The 26,826-nt window shown below is 33.2% G+C and overlaps 1 protein-coding gene and 1 long non-coding RNA gene across 4 annotated transcripts in view; one reads left to right on the forward strand and one right to left on the reverse strand.

The window, feature by feature from the left end:
- Positions 1-26,826, forward strand: part of LOC139356694 (uncharacterized) — an 83,144-nt gene that overhangs the window by 37,892 nt on the left and 18,426 nt on the right. Inside the window, exon 4 of one of the 2 annotated variants that reach the window (XR_011609021.1) lies at positions 14,109-24,977. The exons of the other annotated variant lie outside the window; for it this stretch is intronic. This is a non-coding gene — a long non-coding RNA (uncharacterized lncRNA). Of the gene's footprint in view, positions 1-14,108; positions 24,978-26,826 lie in introns of those variants that run through there. 2 annotated transcript variants of the gene reach the window in all.
- Positions 1-26,826, reverse strand: part of LOC105473300 (protein tyrosine phosphatase receptor type Q) — a 222,050-nt gene that overhangs the window by 9,724 nt on the left and 185,500 nt on the right. For both annotated transcript variants that reach the window (XM_071071389.1, XM_071071390.1), the window contains 5 exons: positions 16,797-16,878; positions 13,625-13,715; positions 11,346-11,422; positions 833-967; positions 507-632 (listed from right to left, as the gene is read on the reverse strand). In XM_071071389.1, the coding sequence (XP_070927490.1) occupies positions 507-632; positions 833-967; positions 11,346-11,422; positions 13,625-13,715; positions 16,797-16,878 (511 nt within the window). The remainder of the gene's footprint in view (positions 1-506; positions 633-832; positions 968-11,345; positions 11,423-13,624; positions 13,716-16,796; positions 16,879-26,826) is intronic.

A 26,826-nucleotide genomic window follows, 5' to 3' on the forward strand; every position in this document is an offset into this window, starting at 1 on the left:
GGAGGCTGAGGCAGGAGAATGGCGTGAACCCGGGAGGCAGAGCTTGCAGTGAGCCGAGATTGCACCATTGCACTCCAGCCGGGAGACAGAGTGAGGCTCCGTGTCAAAAAAAAAAAAAAAAAAAAAAAAAGAAAGAAAATCAAATTATTAGGATTCAGGAGATGAGTGACTTGGGAAATTGCTGTCTCAAGTCAAATATTACAGTTTCTTCATTAAATAAAATAAAGCTGGTGATCTCGGCATTTTCTCTCCTTCTGCTCTTGTCAACCTAAGAATGTGATGCTAATTGGTTAATACAGACTTTAACTAGAGTGATCTGGAACAAATACTGTGACATTGATACTAAAGTTGGATATCGATTCAAAATTCTGTTCAGAAGACAGTACAAAAGCATTGTTGAATACACAGGTGTCCTTGAAAGGGATAGTTCTAGAAATCAATTTTATTTTAGACATTTAGATCCTTCATATTTTATATCAGGTTCCCTTGTCCCCGCCTTTTTTTACCCTTTCAATTTTCAGATCCCTGATAGTCCAATCTATTTGAACATCCTCCATTAGCTTTGTAATCACTATATCTCCAAAGACGGTAACTGGCTTGTTGTCCTCTGGCCAATACTGATGGCATCTGATCTGCATTCAGAGAAAATCATCAGTCATAACAGTCATTGTTATATTGATATATATATGTATATCACAGTTATTACGACTAAGTTAAAATTACTTTATAGATGTCCAGGTTATTGATGACTCACAGTATTAGGTGAAATAGTCACACATATGTTAACACAATTGTAAAACAACATTTGTGAAAACATTTTCAAATAACTTACCCTTCCTTTTTCAAAACACTGTGTTAGCATTACTAATGTTTTTGCTCTGGTTTCCCACACCATTCTCCAAAAATCTCCAACTGTTCCTGGTAGTGGACCTTGAGTAGCAATAAATTCGTTTGGACATAAATAGCCCTAGAAGGATATAATGAGAAACATTGCATCACTGTGTTCATAGATATAGTGTTTTAGTTTTCAAAGCATGAAACAAATGCTGGTTGTAAAATTACCTAATATTTTAGAATATCGTAAATACTAGATAATCTTAAATAATCAAAGTTTCTAGCGTCTAAATTTATCCTCACAATCTGATATACTACACAACAAATGGTTCTCAAAATTTATATCTAACTTTTGAATAACACATTAGGGACTACATAATAAAATAGTTACAATAATAACATAACTTAATAAAGGTCTTAAGTCTGAGTCTTCATAGCAGGCAGTTTGCTAAGCATCTTATATTCAATATTCTTACAAAAACATTGTGAATTAGTACTAATATTATGCACATTTTATAGATGAAGATATTGAGGCTTAGAAAGGTGAAGTAACTTGCCAAGATCTCAACCCTGCGAAGGCAGGTTAAGCCCAGAATCAGCTCTCTAAACCCACCCCATGATATTATTGCCATATATTTATTGGTTGTGCAGATATATGTATACTCTTCCTCTAAGAAATTACTTATCTACTTAAACTGTGGCATTAGTCATTACTCTAGTGGCATTTACTGTCTGGAATTCTGACCCAAGAAATACATGGTAATATGAAGGTTCATTTCACTAACATAGTAAACTCATAGGACATGAGATCTGTCTTAAATCTATTATGACATCCTTGTGGATATTTATCAAGTTGCTCTGAAACTTGGTCTATTTACCTGGAACATAAAAGCATGACACTTGAGTTTATATAATTGTGAACAGTATCTGTGGATTTCTTTTCAAGAAAGGTAATGTATAAGTGAAAAAGTAGTAATGGAATGACATCTATTTCAAACAGGAAGATGCTTCCAGGAATGGGGAATAAAAGGTAAAATTCACTTTTTTACATTGAAATTGTCTCAGTAGTCAGAGAACAGTAATACAAAAAATAACATATATTTAAATTTTCCAGGGACTCTAGAATGTAATCCAGCAAGTTTATTTTACTTTAAAAAATAATGAGGAGGCACTTTAGGTGATTTTCCCAAATTGCAGTGCAAGTCAGGCACATTTGCTTGTGGAAAATCTTGAGTCTCTTAAATACACAGTATACTACAGCATTTCTGTCTTTCCAGTCTCAGCCGAAAGACCTAAATATGTAGTTCATGTGTAAGGGATCTTTTCTTATTAAAAATAATATATGTTGAATGTAGAATATTTTGAAAATTTAGAAAAATATATAATAGAAAGTAGAATTCACCTATAATCCCGCTATCCAGAGTGAAGGACCATTAACATTTTGGTTGATTTCTTTACAGACTTTTTAAATATGCACATTCTCCACTCAATCAATATTTGTGAGTGACTATTACGTTCCAGACACTATTTTAGGAGCTGGGGTTTCATCACTGACCAAAGACACTGAAATTCCTACCCTCATTTATTTTATCACTAGGAAAAATAGACACTGTCTATTAATGTATATTAAATATGCAAATTACATAGAATTTATAAAAGTAGTAAGGGCTATGAGAGAAAGTTTTCAGAAAATAGGCTTTTCAGAAAATAGTTGTTCAGAAATAGATTATTCAGAAAAAATAAATACCTCATGAGAACATGCGATATTTATTTTTCTGTTCCTGGCTTATTTCACTTATCATAATGTTCTCCAAGCTCATCTCCAAACTTCACATATCACTGGTGATAAATGAAGAAAGTTTTGAAGAAGGAAGGAAGTGAGGCTTGCAGTATTTGGGGGAAAACAATTGTGGGTAGAAGGAAAATCAAGTCCAACCACCTTAAAGGAGAGGGGTGTCAGGAATGTTCTAAGAACAGCAGGTGCCTGGTGTAGAGTAAATGAGGGGGAGGAGTAACAGATAATGACCAGTAAAAGCAGGGAGGATAAGTGGTGCTTTAGGTCCTAAAAGGTAATTATAAGACTTTGGTTTTTACTCTGAATGATACAGAAAGTCACTGAAAGGTTTTGAACATAGTGTATGGTTTAACAGTTTCACGTGGGCTTCCATAGACCAACCTTTGGGAGTTTAAAAGGTGAAAGGAGGGAGAATAGTTAGAGGGTTCTTGTAACAATTCAGCCAAGAAATATTGGTAGCATGGGTGATATCAATGGAGATAGTGAGAAGTGATCAGATATGGATACATTCTGAAGGCAAAACCAACCGAATTTGCTAATAGATTTGATATGAGGTATGAGAGAAACAGAAATTAATAATGACTCCAAAGGAAGATGGGGAAGACTCCAGGATGAGGAGTTTTTAATCATATTTTCCTATTTTTTGACATATAATAATTGCACATTTTTATGAAATACAGTGTGACAATTTTGATACATGTATACAATGTGTAATAGTCAAGTCAGGGTAACAAGCATATCCATCTCCTTAAACATTTATCATTTCTTTGTGTTGGGAACATCCAAAATCTGCTCTTGTAGCTATTTGAAAATATACCATAAATTGTGGTTTATTATAGTCACACTACAGAGCTATAGACACTAGAATTTATTTCTCCTATCTAGCTGTAATTTTGTATTCATTAACCAATCTCTTATTCTCGCCTCTTCCCCTTCCCAGCTTTTAACCACTATTCTACTCTCTACTTTCACGAGATCAATTTTTTCAGCCTCTGCATAAGTGGGAACATGTGGTATTTATTTTTCTGTTCCTGGCTTATTTGAATTATCGTAATGTTCTCCAAGTTCATCCATGTTGCCACAAATGACAGGATTTCATTCTTTTACATGGCTAAATAGTATTTCATTGTGTATATATAGCATATTTTCTTTATTCGTTCATCTGTTGATGAATACTTAGGTTGATACTTTATCTTTGCTATTGTGAATAGTGCTGCAGCAGTTATTGCATAAGCATAGATATCTCTTTGACATACTGATTTTCTTTCCTTTGGATATATACCCAGTAGTGGGACTGCTGGGTCATAATGATGGTTGTATTTTAGTTTTCGGAGGAAAACTAAATAGTGCATAATAGTATATAGTAATTCCACTTTCTCTGCATTCTTGCTGGCATTTGTTATTTTTTGACTTTTTGATAATAACCATTCTAAATGGGGAGAGATGGGATTTCATTGCGGTTTTGATTTGTATTTCCTTGATGATTAGTGATGTTGAGCATTCTTTCCTGTGCCTGTTGGCCATTTGTATGTCTTCTTATGAGAGATGTTCATTCAGCTCATTTGCCATTTTTAAATTGGATTTTTTTCTGCTATTGAGTTGAGTTCCTGGTATATTTTGGATATGAATCACTTGTTGATGAATAGTTTGTAAATATTTTCTCCCATTTTGTAGATTGTCTTTTCATTCTGTTGATTGTTTCCTTTGCTGTGCATATGATTTTTAGTTTGATATAATCCCATTTTTCTATTTTTGCTTTCACTGCCTGTGCTTTTGAGGTTTTAGTATGAACAGATTTACAGGGAAAATAAAAAACTCACATTGGACATAGTACGTTTGAAATCACTATTAGATATTCAAGTAGGAATGCCACGAAGGCAATTAGATATATGACTTTAGAATTCAGGAAAAGTCCACATTAGAGACATAAATTTGAAAGTAGTCAGCTCATATCTCTTACTTAAATTCGTGAAAATTGGATGACATCACTGTGATGGTTAATACTGAGTATCAACTTGATTGGATTGAAGAACACAAAGTACTATGTCTGGGTGTGTCTGTGAGTGTATTGCCAAGGGAGATTAACATTTGAGTCAGTGGACTGGGAAATGCTGGGTGCTTCCTGCCCTAGAACATCAGACTCCATGTACTTCAGCTTTTGGACTCTGGGACTTGCACCAGTAATTTGCCATGGCCCTCTGGCCACAGACTGAAGGCTGCACTATCAGCTTCCCTACTTTTGAGATTTTGGAACTTGGAATGGTTTCCTTGCTCCTCAGCTTGCAGACGGCCTATTTTGGGACTTCACCTTGTGATTGTTGAGTCAACATTCCTTAATAAATGACCCTTCATATATACATCTATCCTATTAGTTCTGTCCCTCTAGAGAACCCTGACTCTTACAATCACCAAGAAAATGAGTTTGGAAGGAGACAGTGAATTCAAGTATTGAGCTCTAAATTATTTCGTTTGCAGGTCTAGAAGATGAGATAGAACCGATGAGACTAAGATGAATGAGTCAGAGCTGCTGAAAGGTCAAATAAATTGCAGACTGAGACTTGAAGCTAGTTTTCTGAGTAGTTAATTGTTGACCTTGAAAATAGCTGGTTCGGTGTTGTGCTTGCTTAGTATCCAAGTCTTATTTGAGGGTGCTGAAGAGATAAGAGAAGGGAATTGAAGATAGTAAGTGTTGACAATTCTTCAAGGGGTTATAATGTAAATAAAACACAGAACAATAGAGAAGTAGGGAAAGACCTGTAATATCAAGATATTTTTATGATGTAAGAAATTACAATAGATTTGTTTAGCTGCTAAAAGAGAAAAATTGATGATGCAGAAGAGAAAATTCCTCCACCCATGTTCTTGAGAGGCAAAGGGAGAGGTCATGTAGTGTCCAAGTGAAAGGGTTGGCTGTTAGCAGGGGCTAGGACAGTTCATATGCAGCCACAGGAGAAAGAGTATATGGACACAGATGCAGACAGGTAGAGGACCTTGTGGATGTTCTCTTTTAATTGCTTTTGTTTTATCATTGAAATATAAACAAGGCCATCAGATGTAGGTGAAAGTGAGGAACATAGTGTTAGAGGCCAGAGGAGAAAGAAGAAGGAGAAAGAATCTCCCAGAAGAAAGAGAGGTTGAATAGATTAGGAGGCTGTGTTTTTGAGGTTAGTGGCCATGAGTTTAAAGTGAGCTATTTTGGCGTGATCATGAATTTTTCTGCAATACACATCCAGTAACACAGAGAAGAATCCATGGAGGGTTTTATTTAACAAAGTTTGGGGATTTATCAAAAGATTGAGACTATAAGAGATAAATTTGAGAGTTGAGAATATATACAATACAGGAAAGGAAACAAATAGGCATGCAATTCAAGATGAGCAAGAAAAAAAATGAAGTCTTGATTGGGTTAGGAAAAATGGAAAATTTGATAGAATCAAAGGGCTGTAGGTCAGAGCAGTGTTGAAGAATTGTCAGAGTCCAGTGATCTGGAAAGAATGATTTGGACAGATAGTGAGATAACAACAATCAAGATTGTGGAGAGGCTACAATTCTTGGTGGTGAAAAGGTCTAGGTTGTGAACATGGCAGAAAGTGATGAGGTCACGTGGAAGGCAAGTCACTGCAAGAGAAGAGGTCCAGAAAGTGATGGGCAGGGCTATGGGTCAATCTTTTATATGAATTTTGACATCATCAATAATTATGACAGAAGTAGTGATGAGAGAAGAGCAGTGGTACTGGAGTGAAATCTTCAAGAAATGAGAGACAGTGACTTAGGGGATGGTAATTAACTTCCAAAAAGAGCAATAGTGTGTCCTATGCTTGACAGCATGAATTCAAGCTGGTAATTTTAGGGCAGAGGGATAGAGAATGATATGGAGGTGGCACTGAGGACTGAGGCAACTTGACCCTTCTCTGTGCTGAGTACATATGGGAGGGAATGCAGACCCACTAGTGAGCAAGGCCAGAGAGCCAGTACCTGTAAGGGAGGAGTAGGTTCCACACAGAGTAATATAAATAATATATCACATATTATATACTAAATATTATACTGTATAATATTATATATATACACATATATAAATAATTGGGATTATTCCTATACAATCTTGTTACCACTTGTTTATAAAATTAACATTATATGATCTCAGTTTTCCAGGATTTGAAATATTATTTTATATTTCTTTTTAATACATATGTCTATGTATCATCTGTTATATAAGTATATCTTTATATGGTCACATTTCCCCCTTGATTTTCATGTAAAGAAGCTAAGACACATTTAAGCTCTCTTCCTGTAAAGGCCAATTTATTTCAGAAAATGGTAAAGCACCAGGTAAAATGTTTACCCAAAGGTGTTTTGGAGATATTTCCATTGTATCTTATGAAAATGAAGAAAGTATGTCAATTCTGTTTACTATTTTTGCTTCTACCGTTGAATATGTGTGTGCAAACTTTTGACTTTTCTGAGAGGAAACTTCTTGCCTGGACTTTTGCCCTTTAATTGGAATATAGAGTTTGCCGGTTTTTAAAGCACTGTGATACATGGAACGAAGTGTAAATTTCATTCCACATGTCAACTTTCATTATGACCTTTACCCATGGATGGTACTTTTCATTGCAGTCCTTAAATTAGCACAGAGATTTTCCTCTGGATTATCAGCCAGGAAAATGTAGAATCTACTACCATGAAACATCAACAACAATAAAAATAACATGCATTTTTAAGTGCTTCCAATATGTGATTCAGTGAATAATTGAAATATGATTTAGTAGCAATGAATAAAGGAGGGTTGACTATTATTCCTGCTTTATCAGTGTAGAAACTTCACTCAGAAAATTTCAGGTCATTTAGCTACAAAAATGCAGAGGAGGAATTTGAACTCAGGTCCATTTGAACTCTGAAGCATATGTATTTACCCACCTAAATATAATCCTCCTTTTTATAAACTCAACAATTATTAAGTGCCTACCACATCTCAGGTATTGGAGAACTACATGCTAAAAAAGTAATTTAAATGCTGCTTCCAAATCAGTATTTTTATGCTTTATTCTAATCTCATACAGCAGTTATTCAATTATAGCCAGTGAATTTGTATATGCAGATATAATTAGTTTTAGAATAGCATATGAGATGGAGAAGGTCAAACCAATCCTTTTTTTCTTCCTTTGAGATTTAACTATTGTGAATGTTGGATGGTGCAAACCTAAATGATGATCTGCATACTTTCTCAATAATTCTAACATTAAGTTTAGTGAAGATAAGGTATTTCATTAAATTTGTATAGAAGAAGGCAGTTAAGTATGAATAATGAAAACAACGTATTGGCCTAGAGACTAGAACACTCGTTTTGACTTTAGTCCTTTCTAATAGTGTACCCTGTAGAGCAGACTGCTTAAATTAGCTAATCTTCAGTTTCCTAATTATAAATTAGAGATAATAATTATTTTCTTGCACACCTCAGGGAGTCATTTTGAAGACTATTTGTAAAATAAGGAATGTGAAATTGCTTTGAAAATTTTGAAGTGTAAATGTAGATTTTTTAGGTTAAAGTGTATCCATATTATACAGGAGATAATGACATCTTAGTGCTTATCAATGTTCTTGAACAGGTTTTCTTTATTTACCCATATAAGCTCTGGGGGAAAAAAATGTAAAATGTGCAGTTTATATTTACTCCAGCAAACACCCTCAATTACTTTATTATGCTAAAGAAAATGTGTTGGGCATTGATGGTGATATATTTGTATATGCCTATATGCATATGTGTGTATGTGTACAGATATGTGTACACATATACACACATATGTATATGTTTATATACAAATGTATATGTATGGGCATATACAAATATATCACCATATTCTATATTGTTTGATAATTATTCCAAAATTATAATATATTGGGTCCTATTGCTAAAGGAGTGAATAGTGGGAGAATTTATATACATGCATATACATATCTAGACACATACATATAAAATGTATATATGTTTATATGTTATAAACATATACAAATATATACATATAAAATATAACTGTATATACATATATACAAATATATTTATGTATACACATTTCAGTTTTTCAGGGACACAATATCCTTCAGGATTAAAATACTCTATCAACATAGGAACAAATCTGATGTTTCTAATGTTACTGCAACCATTTGCATGATAGCCTTTAATCTCTAGTTGTGTTAAAAGTTGTCATTAAGTTAAAGTAATTGCACACATCTCAAGTTGACAGGAGAGATAATTTTGAGGAGCCTTCCTCAAAATTAATTATAAGCCTCCCTCTTATACCTAAAATCATAATATTTTCACTTTTGACCCTCTTGAAAACATTTCTAAACTCATTTGTACAGTTGGTGGCAGATTATGGTACTGCAATATCACTTCTTCCTACCTCTTTCACAGTCTATCCTTCATCAAAATCTTCCAGCCTTTCCAAGTCCTAACTCTGGGAGCACCATTCTCAAGAATGGCCAAGGGCAGAAGAAAACACACACTGGCATGTTAACCTAGTTATAAACCCTGGGCTAGAGTGTCCCAGTCTTAACACACATCCCTCAGCCCATATGCTGGTCCTCCTCTGTCTCTTCCCCAGACTTCAGTTTTTCCTGTTTCTATCTGAACACTAGTTATTTTGCTTTCTTTCCTACCTCCCTCTATAGTTCTCTTTCCTTTACCATAGATTCCAAAGAAATTGAGACTGAGAACCCATTCATAGATGGCCTCTGTCTTTTGCTCCTAGGAAAAGTGTTCATGAACTTTCAGTTGGAAGTGCTGTCGAATAAATTTTGGGAGTAGGGGGAAATTGAGATACCAGACATTGTTTCTGAGGTGACGACTGTATGAATATGTAGGTGGAAAGTGAGGGCCACTACAATGTCATCGCTACATCTATTCCCATCTGTTCTTGACATCCCAAGCAAAGGAGATTTCTCTGAGTGCTACAGTACACTTCCAGCCCCAGTATGGAAATCTGCCTTTTTGCAAAGTGCCTTCCATATAAGCCTGCTTATCATGCAGCTCAGCAATGATTATGCATATCATTACATTGGGTCATAGTGACTTTGTTGTAAGATTTATTATATTACAACATCACTTGATTACAGCAGAATATATATCTTCAGCCTTCCTAGTTTATTGCTAATACAACGTTACCATTTGCTCATAGCTGTATGCTGACAACCTATCATATTTAAAGGGGACACTGGGGATTTGTGAAAATTACTTTGCTTACATAATCTGTATGGTTCAGCTACACCTACTAAAATTGTCTGGTTTCATTCTTAATCATATTCACATCCTGTACTGGCATCCCTTATGGAACATTAGGCAATATGAGCTGTTGATTTGTATCTACTTGTTGGTGAATAAAAAATGATACATAGCTATAGGTCACTGATACAACCAGTTGTCCTTGCCCTGCTTGATGGCATTTGATTATTAGAGTAGTGATTACATTTAAATATCTAAACGCATATATGCATCATTTTGTAAATCCAAGTAAAATTTTAACATGCTGTAGAGTTTAGATTACAATGGAAATTGTAAGCATAAGATTTCACCAAAATGTTTATATTTTGAATTACATTTTTAAGGGAATCAATCATTTGATACATGAATAAAATGTTACCATAATAGTAAATTTATGTCATTCTTTAAATACAGATTTAAAGTTCTAACATAAAAAATAGAATGAAATTTAAAGAATACCTTAGCTCCTCCAAACTTTCCTTCACTTTTCTGGTTAAAAAGTCTTAAAGTCTTAAATTCTCCCCTTATTCACTCCTTTGACAATAGGACCCAATATATGATTGTAATTTTAGATTAATTATCAATCAAAATCAGATTTAGTACTAATTCGTTTTTTCCCTCCTTGACAAAGGCTTGGAGGGAATGGGACACAGCACAAGTATGTTTAATGTTGGAGAAAGGGTGGAACGTCATGTAACAAGAGCCCTAATAGAGCTGAAGGAAATAGCGGGCATGGGTGAGAAGACCTATGGATAAGAAAAAGCCTATGGAGAGTGTGGGCAGCAGAGGAAATCTTCATGTATTTGTAGATTCACCATAATGGAGATGGTTAAGCTTGCTATGCATTAGAATTTAAGTCAGTGGGTAAGAATGTAAAGGTACATAACTTGGTTTAAAAAATCCAACAACTGTAAAACAGAGTTGTTCAGAGATAGAATCATCTGCCTTAGAAAGAAGTGGATGAATCAATGCCAGGAGAGACTGACGGGAATTTTTTAGAGTTCCAAGGTGAATGGTCAAATTAAGGGTATTTCCTTCTTTAAGATTCCATGAATGTGCAAACCAAGTGGAGGTCTTGAGTGCATATAAGGTTTCAATGTACCTATGATGGTGATGGCATTGTCACCCACTTGAAGGACTGTAGATCTAGAAGGGAAGAGCTGCAGAACAGATTTTCATATTATATAGACATAACTGTCCATTTAATAATTTTTAATTCACAGAGACTGGCAAACTTCATTGTGTATGTAGAATACATTAACAAAACATATGAATTAATGGAAAGACCAGGGATGTGTAGCCTGAAGTTGAACATCTGCCATGTACTGGTGAAATATTTTTTGATAATTTAGTATCTCTATTAGGCATATCCATATCCCCATCTATTGGAAAGATAACACAATGTCAGTAATTATGTTTTATACAATTATAAAACATATAAAAATAGTAACTTACAGAAATATAGCTGGCATTAATATAATCCGAACCTGGAACACTAGCGTCAGCTATCAGCTTTACTCTGTTGTTATTATCTAGAAGAAAATATAAGGAATAAATGCTAATTGGCTTTTTAAATTGTTACTACTTTTTTTATTATAAAAGTAACACAAAGGAGTTCATAATATAACATTCCAATTTCACAGATGGCGGCAAATTTTAAAAAGTTATTTATTCTCCCATACTTCTACCACCCAGAGACAATGACTATTAATATGTCCTTGTATATATTTCTAGAATTTTCTATACATATTCTTTGTATTCTAATTTTCTTTAGCTACAAATGGATATACAATCTGTTCTGCAAATCATTTTTTTAATTTACCTGTGTCTTTCCATATCAGCATAAACAAAGATATGTAGTTCATTATTTTAAAAAGCTATACAGTATTTCACTGTTTGAATATAACATAGTTATTTAACCTTTTATTATTATTTAAATGATCCACAATTATAAAATGCTGAATAGACATAACTGAAATTTTTGTGTATATGTAGGAAGTAAACTTGTAGAATATATTACCAGCAGTAAAATTTTTAGATTATATATATGCATTCCAAATTTTGAAAAACATTTCTAAATTGTTCTCTAACAAATCATACTCTGAACCAAAGTGTTTGAAAAATTTTGTTTCCTCTTTAACTATCACAAGGTATTATTAAACATCTTATGTTCTTTTGACAAATACAAATTGATGTCTCATAATATTTATTTTGATTTCCTTAAATACAAGTGAAACTGAATTTCTTTGCTTATGTTTATTAACCATTTTCATGCCTTTTCTATTAACTGCCTTTCACATTTTCTCATTTTTATTTTAAAAAAGTATGCTAAAACAGAAGGCTACATAGAGCCTTTTGTCATATGAATTAAAATTTTCTTCTTAGTTTGTCACTTGTCCTTGACTTTGTCTATCAATTTTACCATACAAAAATTTATATTATTATTCAATCAAATTTCTTATTATTTTTCTCTATGACTTCAGGATTTTGTACCCTTTGTCAAAGTTGTTTGTCATTACAAATTATTATTACTTTTACAAATGATAGCTTTTTCTGAAAATTTCATGGATTTTTCTCATTTTAAGCATTTCAATCTTTGACCCATTCTGACTTTTTTTTTTTTTTTTTTTTAGGAATGAGTTATAGATATATCTTTTATTGTTTATCTGTTGTCGTTGGAACAGCAAATAGTATCAATTTTTTAACATTTCATCTTTTCTCCCTAATTCGGAACACCACTTTGTTTTCTAGGTAGTTAGGTCTATTTCTAGACCATTCATTCTTTTCCATTAATTTATCTGCCTATTCTTTCTTTCAAATTTCTAATTACTACTTTTTAGAATATTTTAAGAGCTAGTAAAATTAGATACCCTGTACTCGTTACTTTTCTTCAAAGAAAAATGTCAGAAATTATTTTTCCTGAGAAAGTTTACCAACTTGATATTATAATTGAAACATTCAGTAATAATTTTAACTAAACATGGAAATGACATGAAATATCCACTGCTTAATTGTTTTGACGGGTTGTCTGTTTGTTTTCAAGGAGGCAAAATGGGTAAGCAGGATTGGGTCTGAATTCCAGATGATCCGCCTCCCATACATATGGCCTTGGGTAAATTGCTTAGCTTCTCTGCTCCTCGGTTACCTCAGCTATAAGGTGTCATTATAACACAGATTTTGTATAACCCTCTTGAAGAAAATAACACTGTTTCTTTTCTTATTGATTGAAAAATGAACCTGTATTTACCATGGTGAAGCACAATTCGGCCTCATTTGTAAAACGAATTCATGTAAGTGCACATTTACTCTGATCTTCAATGAATATTTTACAACGCATTTTTTAATGTTCCATAGGAAAACACTGCTATGCTCATAAGGGAAACTAATGCACAAAGCTAAGTGAGAATATTGCCTTTGCATTTGATGCTAGGTCTGTCGGAAGATGTTAAACAGGTTCATTACTTGGGTTAAATTACAAAGCTAAGAAACTATTAGGTCTACAGTTTCTTGCACCTGCATAAGTGAACTTGTGTGAACAAACGGAAAACCATGTATACTAACTTTAGTTAAATATGAACAAAGCAAAAGAAATATAATTTGATAGTCACTGCCAATAAAATACATTATTATAATTCAGTCAATATAAAATAAAATAAGGAAACAACAAAAGAAGTTAAGATGGTAGGCATTTAAAAATACTTCCTAGCTAAACCAAAACCAACAAATGCACATACATGGTTTTATGTTTGGGAAGCGGTTTTTTGCTCTATTCCAAGGCAGATCAGCATCAGTTGAAGAAAGATCCTGAAGAAATTTTGGTAATTCCTGTAAAATAAAGTTATTGCAAAGTTTACATTTATCAGAGATAAACAAGAAATTTCACTTATTAAAAGACAGTTATTTGTTCTAAACTTTTTTTTTAATTTGTAAATTAAAAGCACTTATCATAACTGTGGAAATGAGATCAAGTTAACAGTAATGAGTTTCCCTAGGCTTTCACCAAAAATATCCTGAATAAAGTTGCTCAGTTGGGCTATTGCTCTTTCTGAGATAATTTCTTTGCACATTGGGAAGCCTTAAGATGTGGCAACCATGTTAGTGACCATTTTACATATGTTACTAATGGTTTCATCGGGTACACACCATTGTTTAATATTTTAATGTCTACTTAGTAGGAAGAGGGATTTCAATGATTTATTTTTTGTTTTTTCTCCTCAGGCAGTGTGATTTCATGCCTATTAATTGGTACAACATTGGTCAGTTTGAGAAGATGCCAGAGGTCAATTTCTGCTCTCAGTAAGCATTGTTAAATCAATAATGGAATGCAAAGGTGCGATTAAGAATTATCAGATGTAGATGAAGGGTCAAGAAGATCTATTATTGACATTTGATGAAAATTTATGATATTATTTACCTACCTTGCTCTTGGCAAAGCAAGCATCATTAAAAAGTCTGGTGTAAGAAAATATGTTCATTATTTTGTTGAGCTGAAAATTTACATGTATGAAATTTATAGTTTTCCATTTTAGAAATCTCAACTTACCAAATTCCATAAAAAGCACTAAACATATGTGTGTTAACAATTTTTCAACATCAGTATAAATTATTTCTTTTAATTAGATAAGTTTCCCTTTCTTATTTTTTCCCAAAATTAAAATCTGGACAGTTGTTTACATATGGGTATGTATTAAGGGACAGGAATGGCGTAAGATCTGAATTCTGATATGTTGGCACCAAAGGCTTACAAAAACTTTTTAACCCAGTAAGGAGTCCTAGAACAGCTTCCTCATGTCAAAGTTTTGGAAATACATAAAGAAGGGAGAAAAAAGGTGAGTTTAAATGGACTGAAAGAGCACTTATATTTTATAATTATTTCACAGAAAAGTTTCCATTTCTAGACTTAAGCAGCTCTGGCTTTGGTAAGCAATGCACAAACACCAGGTTGATTGTTTGGATGGTAATGTTACACTGGGCAGTCTTATCCTTACCAGGGTGCACAAGGCCACAATTCTCCCTATTTAGCTCTATCTCTTTTCATTGGTACCCGAGATGAGTTCGACTGTTTTTGCATTCCTATCCTTTTCCTCTCTCTGGAACACCTTTTTTCCTTTACCTTCTCATTAGACTTCTGCTCATCCTAAAGTTCATCTTTAAAGTCACCTTTTTTATGAAATCTTTTCTGGTTGATATACAAACAGATTTGATCCTCAATCTTTATACATATCTCCATCATGATACAGTAAATTTGTAATTTTTATACATCTGCAGTTCTTACCATAATATGAGCTTCTTTATGGTAGAATTTATCATCATAATAGCTAATACTTGTGCCAGCTACTGTTCTTAGTATTACTTATATTCAATCATTTTATATTCATAATTTAATAAAGTAGATATTATCATTTTACAAATGAAGATATTGAGGCACAGAGAGTTTAAGAAATTTGCCCAAAGTCACTTAGCTGGTAAGTGCTGATTTAATATATATCAATGTGCCAAATACAATGTCTATCACATAGTAGGAACTTATAAATATTTAAGATGTCAGTGAATATGTCCAGAGTTAAAAAGTTTATCAAATATATGTACCAAAATGTATTTATTAAAACATAATAATTTAATAATTTGCTTTAGAAATTCTTAACAAAGCACTAGACAAGACACAATTTTTAAAAAGTTCTTGAAACTATGGTCTTCAAAACAGTTAAACTAGAAACTTTCTCTTATAATATACATGAAAATGTTATTGCTAATAAAACTTTTTATCTACTTGGTCATGCATAATGTAATTATATTCGCTCTTATTCTAGTGAAATTACACTTTTGCTCCTGAAAAATTGAGAATTCTTGCTGTCTAAAGCCTAGGAAGAATTTTATGGCACCATTGATTTTGTTAAGTCCAGACCAATATTTCTTAAGAAGCATAACCAAAAGGCTGCAGGAAATACCATTAATCTTTTCTCATTTTTGTTATTATTCCCTAAGTGACTGAAATATTGTAATTCTGAATTATTTAATCTAATTGTTTTAGTCTTTGTTTCAGAAGTTCACACACTGGGAATTTCATGGAAAAAAATAAAATAGAAGTAATGTTTTTGGTGCATTTAGAAATCTGTCTTTCTTAATAACGAAATAATCACCTAAGTTAGAAAAGATGCTTATAAGTCTTAAAGTAGCTTGCAGATTTGATATCTACCTTATGTTTTTAAATAATTTCAATTTTATAGATATACAAAATGTTAAAAACAATGAAACTATTCCCAACTTTTAAGTAGATTTAAAGTGACAAATTCTTAATTTTAAACATTTTCATTATATGATATGGCACTTATTCCATGGTAACTTTAAAAAGACCCCTGTAAAACGTGGACATTGTTTATATGGTTTCTAAAAAATTTTTAGGCAGTTCTAGAAATAATTTTCTTATAGTTTCTGGAAGCATCAAGTTCTGGTCTCACATTCATCTATATCACTAATGTAATCCAAGTAGGTAAACGTAAAATGAAATAATTTAGTGTCTAAATGTAAAATAATTACTTAAGTATAAAACTACATGTATAGTATGACCTAAACCTTGAACACACACACAAAACCTAATGAATGTATCATTCTATATTTGCATCTACATCTGGATGAAAGGGCAGAGAAGCACAAGGTCATGCTGCCAATACAGGGGAGGTCTGAAGAAGAGCACCTTTTCCTGACACAGTAGGTGAATAATTCTGATCAGGTTGCACCAGAGGCTGCCCAGTGTAACATTACTATCAAAACAATCAGCCTGGTAATTGGGTATTGATTATCAAGGCCAGAGTCCTTCATGGCCTTGCATGCTTAAAATGGACATGAAATGTGACACATGAAACGACTGGAGGTCTTGCAATGTTGTGACAACTGCTAGTAACATACCGAAAATTCTTCTTGAAACTTTAGGTTGTTGTTTGTGCAAAGCTCTTCAACATGTTGCAGGAAGGATTTCTTGCTTATTGGCCTCCAAGTAAAGAAGGGTATAGAATAGGGTCATGTTAGATTATATTTGTTCACGTTAGCATTGGCACTGGCTTCACTGTTAACAAGTAAAAGAACAATGGACATCCCCAAAACCACAAACAACACAGCTTTTTAAAGTCACTCTGTTATATTTATAAAATTAACTTTTCCTCTTTAAGCTCACTTTCTTTGTATTCATGGTACAAAATTCCTTCAATTTTTTAGTGACATTCAATAAAGGATTTAGCATTTTAATGAAGAACGTTTTTCAAGTAAATGTAAGAGCATAAAGTTATCATTGAATCCTAAAGCACATAATACCTCTTTGTCAGACAGAAAACATTTTATACATTACAAGGTTTTAGAAGATATAAAATATTGCAATGACCTCATTCTCATAATGACATGGTTTTCAAACCCCAAGGAGTTTAAATATCCCCGTGTTACTTCCCAAGCTAAAATACAGACATGCAGGCTTCACCCCAGAGAGAGAGAAAGCATTTCTCCAGTTACCATGCAATTAGTCATGCTTTTATGATTTATATCCAGCTTGGAGGTTTTTCCAACAAACATACAAAAAGTGAATCACACAGTAAGGTTCTACTGAGTCAGTGCATCCAACTTTGATATTCAAAAAGAAGAAAAAAATATTTAACAAACTTACTTGATAGATTTTCTATAACTAAGTAACCTGCAATAGAGATTGTGTTAAATGCACTGTGAGTCAGAGTGGACAGCTAATTCTGAAAGAAGTGTAGATTAAAGTCAGAAAATTATAATAAATCAATAATATAAAATGTGCTATGCTTTTAACTAATATGTGATCATTATTTTAAATTTTATTTCTTTTTTGAAATTATATCATTTGGACTCAAACATGTCAAATAATTTACCTTCTTTCTCAAGCTAAAAAGTTGTTATTGTTATTATAAATGTCATTATAAATGCCTGAAAATGTTAGGCATTTAGGATACTACATTAAAAATAGATCATTTTTTAAAATATTGCATGGTATTTAGTGGTCTAAAAGAGTTAATGTGGATTTTAAAAATATTTCCTTTATATATAGAAAGTGCTGAACCCGACAGAATGAATCCATAAAACATGACATCACATTGGCTAAGTATTGTTTCATGAGTGAGTTTGGATAAATACACAGCAACAACAAATTATAATTATTTCCATTATTTTAGACCTATCTTTTGTGACAGATCATTGGCCAAATTATTTAAACTCTGTAAAAAGAGAAATAATTTTAACGGCTAAGTAGGCTATACACACACAAACTTAGAGAGGGGTGTATCATTAATAACACTTATGTCATGCACAACAAATTAGCACTGCAAAAAACACAAAAGGCACAAAATATAATGAAATGAACTAAGGAACATATGAATATTTCAAAGTTTTAAATTTAGAATAATATTAGGGATTTTACTATATTCTTTAACTGAAAAATATTTGTAAGAAGGTATTTTTTTTGAAGTAAAGGATGAATAAAAGAAAAAAATTGGTTTGAAAAACATAGCATCATAAATATGAAAATGGTCAAAAAGAAGTGTGTTCAATGAAGAAAACATGAGTAAAAAGGAAGTATATTTCATTACAATACAGGAATTGTTGAAAAATATGGGGGTGCTGGAGCAGGTATTACAAAGTGGAATGTTAGAATTCTCAGTTAATGATGGGTGCCCCCAAACAGAAAGAGATATTGTATCTTCCAGCTTCTCAGAGTAAACATAAAGTGGTAGACTATTCCATTACCAAACAGGGCATCTAAGTGACAGAGTAGCAGTAACTAAGCAAAGAGTCTTGGTGGATAAGCTTAAGAGTGCCCCACAATACCCTAGAGTGATTTAAAGAAAGCAAGAAAGAATTCCTGACTCTACATGGATATGGAGCTGGCTGAAAGGGCTACCAAATGAGAAGAATCTTTGATTTGGGGAAGGGAAAGTGGAATGTCTGAATATTGGAGGCCCTGGAAATGTCTCTGACACAGTAACAGATGCAGTGGGGACTGAAGCAACAATCAATCTTTGTTGAAAATAATTACCCCTCAGCAAAGACCAGCAAGAAAGAAAGATAAACTACAGGCTACATCCACACATACTACCTAGCTTCCTTAAGATAACGTTTATCCAATGCTTCTATGCTACCTTGTTCTTCAGAAATAGGAAAGAATAGAGGGTTGTGTTGGGCAAATTCTGATCAACTGAACTTAAGATATATATGACCGAGATGCTTTGATTACCAAGGTCTATTTCCCTGCTACCACATGGACATAGAAACTCTTGAGCTTTGCGGAGATAACTTTCACAATAACAGCAAATATTATTCCATTGTGATTGGTAAAATTTAAGCACACTGTATCTGATTTAGTGACAGGCTAGTGGTCCACCTATATAAGGATAGTGAGACTGCCATCCTATCGCAGAGAGATTCATTTTTCCTAGAGGATTATTTGAGCCGGTACTGCAAAAGTATTTTTACTGGGAAAACTGGAATTTAAAGTAGATGTTAGTTTCTGGGAAAACATCAATAAACCATTTGAAGAATCGGTATACATTTGTGAAATCCCTAAGAGACATTAAATGTGAATAATCACATTAAAGAACAAGTAAGCAAGAAATAGCTAAAGCAAAATATTATTCATATTATTGCTCTTCTTTCTTTAATCATGTCTATTCTTCATTTCAGAAGTTATGATTAATTGAATAAATATACATTTTTTGTTTTAAGTCCATGTCTTTTCAGTGAAAAACTCTACCAAAAGTTGCTGTTTCACTATTCTTAATTCATTTTGCATTTAAAATCTCTCCCTAAAGATTCTTTTTTTTTTTGTCAGAAATACATCATTGTAAATTTAGTAAGTGCTATGAAACTCAGATTTTTAAAAGTTCGTACAGATGCCATTGGTGCCTAACTAATATCACCTGGGCACTCAACATTCCCATGCAAGGAGATAGTTTCCCACTACAAGGACCTGCCATTCTCCCCTGAGTGTTTCCTGCATACAGGCTAGAAGCATCAGAGAGTAAATGTCCCAAGAAACATCCATCAACCAATGACTAACCAGAGTTGGGGGATAAATACCCAGCTCCCTCACCCCTCAAGGGGGATAATAATGATGTGCGTTTCATGATGTCCACCTAAAGATATTTTAAACCATAATGGGCTATATTGGATTTGGGTGGATATTTGTGAATTCTTGCCTTTTATAAAATATGATGCCTTTATTGGTTTCAAATACCTGCTCAAACAATTACCAGTTATGTTATCATGTGCAATACTTAATTTTTCTGTGCCTCAGTTTCCTAGTTTGGGAAACATATGTAAATTAAGTTCATATATTTAAAGGTCTTTGGCTTCAGTAAGCAATACATAATTACTGGTTACTATCATTAGTATGATAACTATTATTCTTAGTTTATTTTGTATATCTCATGCTGCTCCTATCCATGCTGCTGTATAATTGATACTGATATAAGGAAGGGATTTTTTCCATTATTTCCAAAAGAATATTCTCTTAATTGTACTCAAAGATGGATAGACTATATTGTGCTAAAATATAGTTGTCACAAATATCTAGATTTCAAATCCAAGTCTGGATTTCTAGCTCTCAATTCAAGATCCCAAACAAATCTCTAATACAATGACCATAATAATTCAGTTTTCATGTAATCATGTAAAACATTTCTAACCATGCTCACATTTCTGACATTATTCCTTGTAACTCCTCTTCATGCATCCTTTTTGCACTCCAGATATTCTCTATATATCCCTCCCTCTCAATTTTATGCCATTCCAGGCATTCTTCCTACAATGGAATTTTTACTTATTCTTTAATACATGATTCAAATGTTAAATACCCTATCGATCTTACTCTGTTTTACTAAGAAGAAAATAATTTCATTTCCCTGTAAAATCGAATTTCCAAGGACAAATCATCTTCTATGTTGTATTATGGCTATTTAAGTCCCTGCATTAAGGATATAAGCATTTGGGTTCATATATACTTCAGGGCTGGGGCAGGATTACAACTTGGCTTACTAGATGTCCCCCATAACATTATTCATAGTAAACATTAAATAAATCATATCAAATATAAAATTGTGGATGAATTCAGATTAAGATACACAGAAAGCAAAATATGAATATTCTGGTTTTATTGTGAGAGAATATCTGAATTGAATACATTTCCCACTAAATTATTAAGAAACTAAGACTTCTCAAGAGGTCCTAACTCAAAGTTTTAAATATGTATAATCAATAGATTTATCAACAAAAAGCATATGAGTCTAAGCAAAAGCCATATTAGATAACCTAACATTATAAATTAACAGGTGCACTTTGTTAGGAAGTTAGATAAATGAACAATAAAATTGCTCTTGCCTACTCAAGTGATAAATAAATAGGCACAGACTTTAAGACAAAGAGAGGTGGAATCTGTTTTGGCTTTATTTTCTTTTGTATCATTCTTTTTTATCTAAATCCAATCACTTTTTAGAATCTGTTCTTTGCATTTATGTTTATGTAAGATAAGAAATAAAGTTTCTAGTAGTCCAGTTTTTATGTAATTTTCTAGTCTGTACTTACGTCACAATCATTTGTGAGTTGAAATCTTCAAATACCTATCAGGAATGCTCAAATTGAGAAGACACTTTGAGATCAACTACCTGACTATTTTAAGTAAAAGTTAGATATTTCCTTCCTCATTGTTGTCTATAGTATACTTATCATTGCTTTGGTTCTTAGCTTCATGTTGTACAGGTGTATTTATCGCTCAGGTATTGGCTACATTCTAAATTGTATTTTTCTGTGAGGTTTTAAACTTTAATGTTTATATAAAAATATTAACTTGAATAATTTATAGAGAGAATTAGAAAAGAAAATGGGACATACTATAAGGAAAATGCAGTAACTTATCACTGATGAGGGATAATTAAATTCCTAATAGGTAAAACTGTTTGCTTAAATAAGCACTAAAAACTTACAGAAATTGATGTGCATGAAAATCAACAATGCTATTTCAGGAGTGCTAGTTTTGAATGAAGTGATCCAAGGAGATACTCAAACATACTCAAATAGAAAACTTTATATTAACATTTTAAAAACTTAAAAAATCTGTTAAATGTAAAGTATTTTTAGACTGGTAGGATATTCTCATTCACTTATGATAGTGAGTCTGACTGAATATAGTCAGACTATATTCAGTTCATTACTGGATAAATCAATTTGGGAACAGTCCAGATTTCAATAAGATAACTGACTAATTTCCAATAGAAAGGGCTAAACACTTTTTATTACATGAATCTTAACTGTCTTAAATTCTATATCTTTTGGTTGAAAAGGGTCTTATTTCACGTCTGGACTCATTTCTTTAAAGCCTATCAAAAACTTAAATTCCACTCAGATTACTCTTGATGGATCTAGAAGGGAAGCATTTATTTATGTTGGCAGTGGTGATTGAAGACCATATTGTCACAGAGACTCAGCTTTCCCTCAAGGTCAATTAGTTGAAATCTATAGGGAATTAAAATATAGTCCTAATAGAGAGCCACAGATGATAGCCTATAGTTGAGCAGCTTCAACCAGCATTATCAGTGGTATGGGACAAAGTGAGAAACTTTTTTTCTACTTAACCAGTGATGTTAAGTTAAAAATAAAAGAATCTCAAATTTGTCAATTGATGTAAAAATATGCATTTGTATCACATAGCATGTACTTGCTACTTAGAATAAATTTGTGAAGAATCTATTTGTCCAGTAAAATATTAATATTTCCAAGTGTTGTATGATACTGAGTGTGAGTTTTCAGTTTGTATATTTCATCAAGTCACTAATAACACATAAATTACATCTACTTCTACAGTATTCTATTGCTTATCCAAAGCATCTACTTTAATGCTTTTAGAGGTGCCTCAATTTTTGTTATTTCCTATTATTCTTCCTTATTCTGGGTTTGAAAATAATGCTCTTTCACGTCCTTCTTCATTCTTTTACCAAATCATTGATGTTTCTGTGGTGCTCAATATAAATTTAAAATATCCTAACCCATGGCTGGTCCTATATAGTTGACTCTAAAACTTCATAAGAGAAACATACCATAAGCGAGTAATAGAATACCTTTTATGTATTTATTTATGTATGTATTTATTTATTTTTTGAGATGGAGTTTCACTCTTGTTGCCCAGGCTGAAGTGCAATGGTGTAACCTCGGCTCACTGCAACCTCTGCCTCCCGGGTTCAAGCAATTCTCCTGCCTCAGCCTCCGGAGTAGCTGAGATTACAGGCACCTGCCACTATGCCCGGCTAATTTTTGTATTTTTAGTAGAGACAGGTTTTTGCCATGTTGGCCAGGCTGGTCTGGAACTCCTGACCTCAGGGGATCCACCCACCTCGACCTCCCAAAGTGCTGGGATTACAGGCATGAGCCACCACGCCTGGCCATGTAATACTTTTTTTAAATCAGGAAGACAATTAATAGTAAATGATATGTATTCCTTTCTCAACATGTCTTCTCGTATGTGTAGGATGAATCAGTTTAAAAGAAGCATTAAATTTGAAGGATATCTCTTTGGAGGCAATGTTTCTTCCTTTCTCATCACACTATTCCCAGTGCCTAAAACAGTACTTAGCACTTGAGAGATACTCAATTATTATTTATTTTTATTTAATCAAGATGAAATGGTCTTTTAGAGGAGAAGCGAATGCGATATTCTTGCTGATGTCAAAGAGCTCAGATGTATGATCCCCAGTGTGGCAGAAGTTGAATTTTCCTTATTACTAAGCCTTTCCACACCAGCACATTTGAAAAAAAAGTTCTTGCCAAAAGTCTTCTTTTGTCATCCATGTATTCTAGATGAAAACCATGGGCATTGTTTAGCTACATCAGGGGCAACAGGGTAGAATTTGTAGATAGAGAGGAGAAAGAGACTGATCAAAGCTGCGTGAAGAGACGAATCGGGCTCTGAGTAAGGACTCAATGAATAGGAGACACCAGAAGACATTACACCAGCTAAAAAGAAGGCCTTACTGTCTGTTAGCCAGGATGGCAGGCAGGCAATAACATTTCTCTGTTAGGTGTTAGAAGCAACCTCAGAAAACTAGATTTGGAACAAGACAGATCTACTTTAAATGGTATAATGTATGTAGAGGTGTTCTATAGAGGTTCTGACTAACACAAGTGATTAAGTTTAGCTCTGTCAGGGTAAGGGCTCTGACTGAGCAGGGTACTATTCACTGATTCTAGGAAAGAAAATTTGGTGTTAGAGAGAGGAAAGCAAGAAAAAAAGAATGAAAGAAGCAAGGAAAGAAAGAAAGAAAAGAAAAGAAAACAAAAGAAAGAAAGAAGGAAAGAAAGAAAGAAAGAGAAAGAAAGAAAGAAAAGAAAAAGAAAGAAAAGAAAGAAAGAAAGAAAGAAAGAAAGAAAGAAAGAAAGAAAGAAAGAAAGAAAGAAAGAAAGAAAGAAAGAAAAGAAAGAGAAGAGAAAAGAAAGAAGAGAAAGAAAATAGGGAAGGAGTGAGTGAGAAAGAGAGAGCGAGCGAGAGTGAGAGAGAGAGAGAGCAAGAGAGAGCGAGAAAGAGAGAAGGAGAAAAGGAATAGGAAAAGGATTCTATTTTATGATGATGAAGAAAGACATTTAGCAGAGTTGCTCAACCAAACTACCTCTGAGTCTGGAATGGCCCAGAGGTTAACTTTGAGTGCTGGTTGAAAATTGATATTTTATGTGTAATGTGATCAATTAAATCTTTAGTTTAACAGCGTCTTACTTTGACAAATGTTTGAATCCCATCGAGCAAGTCCTCTGAAGGAAATGTATTTTCATGAAAGTATTTTAATTCTGTCAATGGGAACTTGGTAACTAGTTAATCTGAAGTTAAAACAAGGTTACTTATGATTCCCAAATGCTAAATGTGATTAGAGTAGAAACAGACCAGGCTTCCTGATTTTAATAATGCAGAGTACTATTCATGGTTAAACAGACTATCAGGAGCTTTGGCCCCATTCAGCCTTATAGCTCATGAAGACAAGACTCTTCTTTAGTAAGGCATGTGATTTTGAAATCAAATGCCTTTTTATTCTCTGCCTCCATTCATATTCCTCCATTCATATTCCTTCATTCTTTGCATGAAGAAATTTATTATGTTTAGGGCACTCAATCAGTTACTGAGGTCCCTGCTAGTGCTGATATTCTGCTATGCTACTCAGAATGTAACAAACAATGTTTGTGCTAGTATACAAATGGCATTTCTGAGCATCAGGGGAGTGCCTGGAAGCATGCACAGTTGGCTACCCATTGGTCAGTGCAGAAATAACGTTTCCATGAAATATGCCATTCTGTGTATGCACCAGAGAGTCAGGGAACAAGAAATGTCATTGTATTGGTCCTGACAGGTTAACCACCTAGAGTTGCAGAAATGAGCTTGTATGAAATGTAAATATAGTTTCCACCCATCAGATGTGGAACTCAGTTCTTGTGTCATGTTAATAACAGAATGAGAAGCCTGTATAGGAATCTAGGTGCAAACTTAATTTGCTATCAAACCTAACACAACATGGGAACACTGCAAATTCTCAGGACATGCACATTATGAGTCAATGTGCATTTTGATAAGATTAACTTGACCATTATCAATAGCATGCAATATTATAAAGGACATGTTGTAAGTAGAAAGTATAGCTTTTTGGGGGAGCTTTGGAAAAAACAGTGCATTAAGCAAAAAGATGTTCAATATTATGTATTTTAAAATATAGAGCACACCACATGACAAGATTAAAATAATCACAGCAGAGTTCTGCATTACCACAGTAACTTACTGGATGACAAAAATCTCCTTGCGTCTAAAGAAAAATGAAGAGTATCTGGAAGTAAAGATTCATTATTTATTTAGTATAGAAACACACTGAATTATTTTTGATTTGTTATTACAAGAACATGAGCATTAAGTATCTCCAACTTCATTCTAAGTATAGAACATTTCTTGTATTCTGAATTCACAAATTTTTGCCATTGTTTGCAAAGATAGTTTAAGTTTAGAACAGAAGTAAAATATACGACCACAATTTGTCAAAGAATGATGACACTTAAAATGCAAACTATTAGGATTTCATATATCAGTCAAAAATTATGAGTCATTATTGAACCCAAAATAAAAATTGCACTACTAAAAGTTTTCCAGTTTCTGCAAGTTTGAGTCAACACTAAAATGCCATCACTTCTTTGCTTCATATCATGAGACAACAAAGAAATCCAAAGAGGCACCTCTTTCTTTACACTCATTCTCATCATAGAAAATGCTGCTGAGGAAGAATTCCATGGGTTTTTGTCTATTTAAGAAAGTTTACATTAATATTCTGTAGTATGCTTCTAAGTTACACACATACACACACACACACACGTGTATCTTGATACCTCAGAGACAGACCTGGGCTAGCTTGTAGCTCTCCTGCTTATTAACTGTATGACCTTAGACATTTACATAAAGCAGTCCTATCATCATTTTTTAAATCCATCTGTAAAATGGGGATAGGAGTACCTACCACTAAGGGTTGAAAGAGTTAAGTGAAATCCCTACATGCAGAGTTTAACACAGGAGTTGCTGATAAACAGTAGCTATTATTTTGTTAGCAAATTCTATATATGAAAGTAGACTGGGGTAGTATTCAATTTTACAAATATAAATCATGATAATAACAATACCAAAGGTATTCTGGTTTACAGTTTACAAAGTATGCATGTAGAATTTTTTTTAAGCAGTAATCTTTCTGAAGACATAACCGTATATTTAACAAACATTCAACATGTACACTTCTAAAGTTATTGAAGAAAGAAAATTATTGAAGAAGATTTCTTTTAAAATAGAAATATTTCCAACTCATTAGAGTGTTTGCTTTATTTTGTTGTGAATTTTAATTCTATTCGTGATTATTGGATTGGGCTTTGAGGC

The sequence above is a fragment of the Macaca nemestrina genome, chromosome 10 (genome assembly GCF_043159975.1).
Source record: "Macaca nemestrina isolate mMacNem1 chromosome 10, mMacNem.hap1, whole genome shotgun sequence".
Classification (NCBI taxonomy): domain Eukaryota; kingdom Metazoa; phylum Chordata; class Mammalia; order Primates; family Cercopithecidae; genus Macaca; species Macaca nemestrina.